The 3,438-nt window shown below is 36.6% G+C and overlaps 2 protein-coding genes across 3 annotated transcripts; both read right to left on the bottom strand.

The window, feature by feature from the left end:
- Positions 1-15: 15 nt before the first annotated feature.
- On the bottom strand, positions 16-544 carry LOC129580192 (serine/threonine-protein kinase fray2-like; the record flags this gene model as incomplete). The annotated part of the gene is made up of 1 exon (XM_055470398.1): positions 16-544. A coding segment is annotated over exon 1 (529 nt), but the record flags the coding sequence as incomplete, so codon positions are not given.
- Positions 545-1,461: 917 nt separating this feature from the next.
- Positions 1,462-3,166, bottom strand: LOC129580193 (uncharacterized). Of its 2 annotated transcripts, none has more exons than XM_055470401.1 (5): positions 2,952-3,166; positions 2,632-2,912; positions 2,235-2,543; positions 1,851-2,174; positions 1,462-1,758 (listed from the first exon to the last, which is right to left on the bottom strand). In XM_055470401.1, exons 2-5 carry the CDS (start codon positions 2,768-2,770, stop codon positions 1,532-1,534), a joined length of 999 nt encoding a protein of 332 aa, XP_055326376.1. In that variant the 5' UTR covers positions 2,771-2,912; positions 2,952-3,166; the 3' UTR covers positions 1,462-1,531. The 2 variants fall into 2 exon arrangements, with proteins under 2 accessions (XP_055326376.1, XP_055326375.1); XM_055470400.1 differs by having other exon boundaries at positions 1,463-1,758; positions 2,632-2,889; positions 2,952-3,164.
- Between the last annotated feature and the right edge of the window lie 272 nt (positions 3,167-3,438).

Genomic DNA, 3,438 nt, shown 5'->3' with positions numbered 1-3,438 from the left:
GTTTTTTTCGCTAACATCGATATGAAGGTCTTCTATTATCTCTGCCAGATGATCTTGAGCGTTGTCTTTGGTTTCGTGGTCTGGAGCCCGAATCACGTGTCCTGACTCTGGGCGTTTGTGTTTCTCGTGTACGATCAAAATCAAAACGACCACCAAAACGGCCATCAAGTTGATCATCAAGTGGGTCGACGCGTCGACGTCTACTACCCGACGAAGAAATTCGTGTATGGTGCCGTTTTCTATCTCCCCGTTCTAGAGCAGCAGCGTGTAAATTGCGACTACCATCTCTGCGATCTATGGCAGCCATCGTTTCTAGTTTATCAGCAGTTTTTTCGAATAGATCGGCTTCAGCAAATTCGGCTTTTGCTTCGTTGAGCCTGTCAGTGCGATCGTACAGATCTGATCGGTCACGATGAAAATGTCGATTCCGTCTGTCAGCAGCGTCCAAATTTCGTTTGCCATCTTTTCGCTTTTCAACTAACCTAAAAATAGTTGCATCATCATCTGCTCCTAAATCCGCAATTAATTTGTCCCTTCTATCCATTACGACCGAAATTTTGGTTTCTTCTAACTTGGTGTGTTGAGAAAATTTTCAAAGTTCTTGCTTCACCTACTGTTTTATAGACTTTATTCAACAATGAAAAAAAAAACTGATTGGAATTGAACTTGCTTCACTGTTGTCTACTAAAAATGTTTCAAATCTTTTCAAAGTCAACAAATAATAGTGATCAAATGCACAGTATCCTGCGATTTAAAATCAAAGTGAGAATACTAATCCAATCATGAACGGCTACTTTTGTGCACTATGTGCGCTGCACAACACAGTACCAGTACTGTGTGTGGAGAAGTATTACACTGTTACGAATGCAGTCAATGTATTTTTCTACTTGGTTTAATTTTCATATTTTGTAACATTTGAAATACAAACAGAAAATTCACCTAAAAAATGAAATCAGATGAATGCATCTACCGTATATCATTCCCCAATGATGGTAGATGTTGTTTTTCATTCCATTGTTCGAATGGAATTAACAAATGTTGTATTACAATATTGCACAATTCCGATCCCTTACCGGAATTTTGGTCAGCTTTACTCCAGTACCTGTGCTCTGTTGAAAAAGTGCAAAAATTTGAACAACTGTCTTCATTTTGCTGCGAAATGTGTTACTTGCAATGAAAAATTGGCTCGACATATTGGTTGATGGAGAAGTAAAACGAAAGTAAATCATTTTTGAAAATAGATTCACGACCCATAGAAATGCATAGAATACATAGAACAATTGTTAAAAATATATGGAATGCCCATCATTGTTATGATATATTGAAAGTGATACAACCGAATTTGAGTTGCAATGCCTACTATTTTTATTTGGAAACAAACATTTTCTGTTTAGTTGGCATAACAATGACGACTTTCGGAAAATATTGCATCCAGCATCTCCCCATAAGCTCAGATCAATCAGAATAAACAATTTTGAAAGATAAAAATGTGAAACACTAAATTGTATTTTAGAATTTTCGCTGGATCTATTTAAAAGATTGCTTTATAACGCTCCTGATCATCTCTTCTTTTAAACACAGGCGCATATATGCCATCTATGTTGATCTGATAATCAAAGCGGACATTTGCTGTTGTCACCCATTCGTGAATACCATCAGATTTTCGTATGAGGTAAGATGCACCACCAGACTCGGACATTCTAAGAGCCGTCAGTGTAACAAGGCTCCATCCATTTTGATAAAATATAGCATCTTGGTCTAGCAAAAATATAAAGAGAAAATATAAAGTCTTCAAAATTCGCTACTATTTTCATCCAGCATTTTATGAATCTTAAGTTAGCACTGCTAACCTTTCAATTCCCGTTCAAAAATGTCGAAAAATTGGTCCACTTTCTCGGAAACATTTTTTGCTAATATAGCAAATGGAGTCGCGTTCTTTTCTAGATCCGGTATTTCGTTAAAATGGATTTCCAAATGATTCTCTATTTCATCAGTAGAGAGGACTTTGCGACAGACTTTGCACTGATAATGCCCCAAATAGATGTTTTGTGAGCTTTCTTGAATTTCATTCCGACTGTTCATCATTTTGAGTCGAAATTTAACATTTCCATCTGTCCACGGCCTGCAAGCGTCCACGAGTTTGGCTTTTTGACCATGAACAGTAGCCTCAATACCTTCAAAGAATATAAAATCTTAGCATTTTGTGTTTGATTTCAAATATATCTAAAAAAAACCTTCGTAATTCGCCAAAAAACATAGATAATTTCTTGTTAACGCATATCCGAGATGAACTGCTGGATCTCTGTGCGCTTCGAATTCTAACATTGGTAAACGTGCACCGCACAGACAGCTGCGCATACTATCAACACGAACATTACGCGGTGATACTATACAATTACGTTGGTAATTGCGTGGCGCTTTTCCAATACGATATCCAAAATAATGTGTGGCTTCGTAGTCGCAAGAGTTATAGAGCTCGAGAGAAATGATGGTAGCATGCATCCAAATGCCGTACTCTTCATGAAAAATCAAAGAAAATTCACCTGCAAAAAAAAACATTTTTTTAAAGAAACCATTGTAAATTGAAATGTTTTTGAACTACTTTTTCGACGTTTTCTTCGGTGTGCTTACCTTTGATAAGTTCATTGAATTTCGCAATGCATGCGTTTACATTGTCCTGAAATTGTAAAATGTCAGCTTTGTTATTGTTGCGTTCCAGTAACACTTCGATCTCATCATCTATAAATTCGTCGTCATTTCCTCCCCCCATAACAATGACAAATCTACATAAAGAATCTCTCGCAGTAATGGCCACAGTTCGAACGGGCACCAAAGCTTGGCCGGGCACATAAGCATTGGGATCTCCACGATAAGCATACCCGGTGCGATCTTGATAATAAACGAAACGAAAACTGGAAAAAATGACAAAAAAATGTCATAAATTTACTTACTTCGGTAGATCAAACTTTCCTCTACCAGTCTTTCAAATTCTTTTGCGATCAGAAGAGCATTATCCTCCGGATCTTCATCATATGAAATATCCATCTTTCAATTTACTGTTTTTACTGATGAATTTTGTAAATTTCACTCTATCACGCTTCGATTTTGCAATTTGAATGATTGAAATACGACTTTGAAAATTAAGTTTTTCATGTCAGTTGTCAACTTGTAAATACTTTGGAGCCAACTTTGATCGAATGATAATTCGCAAAAGCAACAGATTTTTACATTTCTATACAGCAATATTGGGCAATCAATCAATTACCAATTATTCATTGTAGGCAACTTATTTCGAGACAGGTTCAAGTTTTAACACTTTTTTGAGAGTGGAGAGTAAAGCCAACCAAAGAAATTCCGGTAATACTCTGTTCGGTATGGGATCGGAATTGTGCGATATTGGATATTGTGATACAATTTTGTTTATTCCATTCGAACAAT

Source organism: Sitodiplosis mosellana, unplaced genomic scaffold, assembly GCF_009176505.1.
Source record: "Sitodiplosis mosellana isolate CC-2019 unplaced genomic scaffold, AAFC_SMos_1.0 Smas_scaffold_7243, whole genome shotgun sequence".
NCBI lineage: Eukaryota > Metazoa > Arthropoda > Insecta > Diptera > Cecidomyiidae > Sitodiplosis > Sitodiplosis mosellana.
This window is presented reverse-complemented; position numbering and strand designations above follow the sequence as displayed.

Bases quoted from the DNA above. Each gene is read 5' to 3' on its own strand.
- LOC129580193 (XM_055470400.1), bottom strand. From the start codon at position 3,045: ATGGATATTTCATATGATGAAGATCCGGAGGATAATGCTCTTCTGATC. The intron at 2,890-2,951 runs GTAAGTAAATTT...TTTATTATCAAG, and splicing joins GGAAAGTTTGATCTACCGAA to ATCGCACCGGGTATGCTTAT. The intron at 2,175-2,234 runs GTTTTTTTTAGA...TATTCTTTGAAG, and splicing joins TTTTTTGGCGAATTACGAAG to GTATTGAGGCTACTGTTCAT.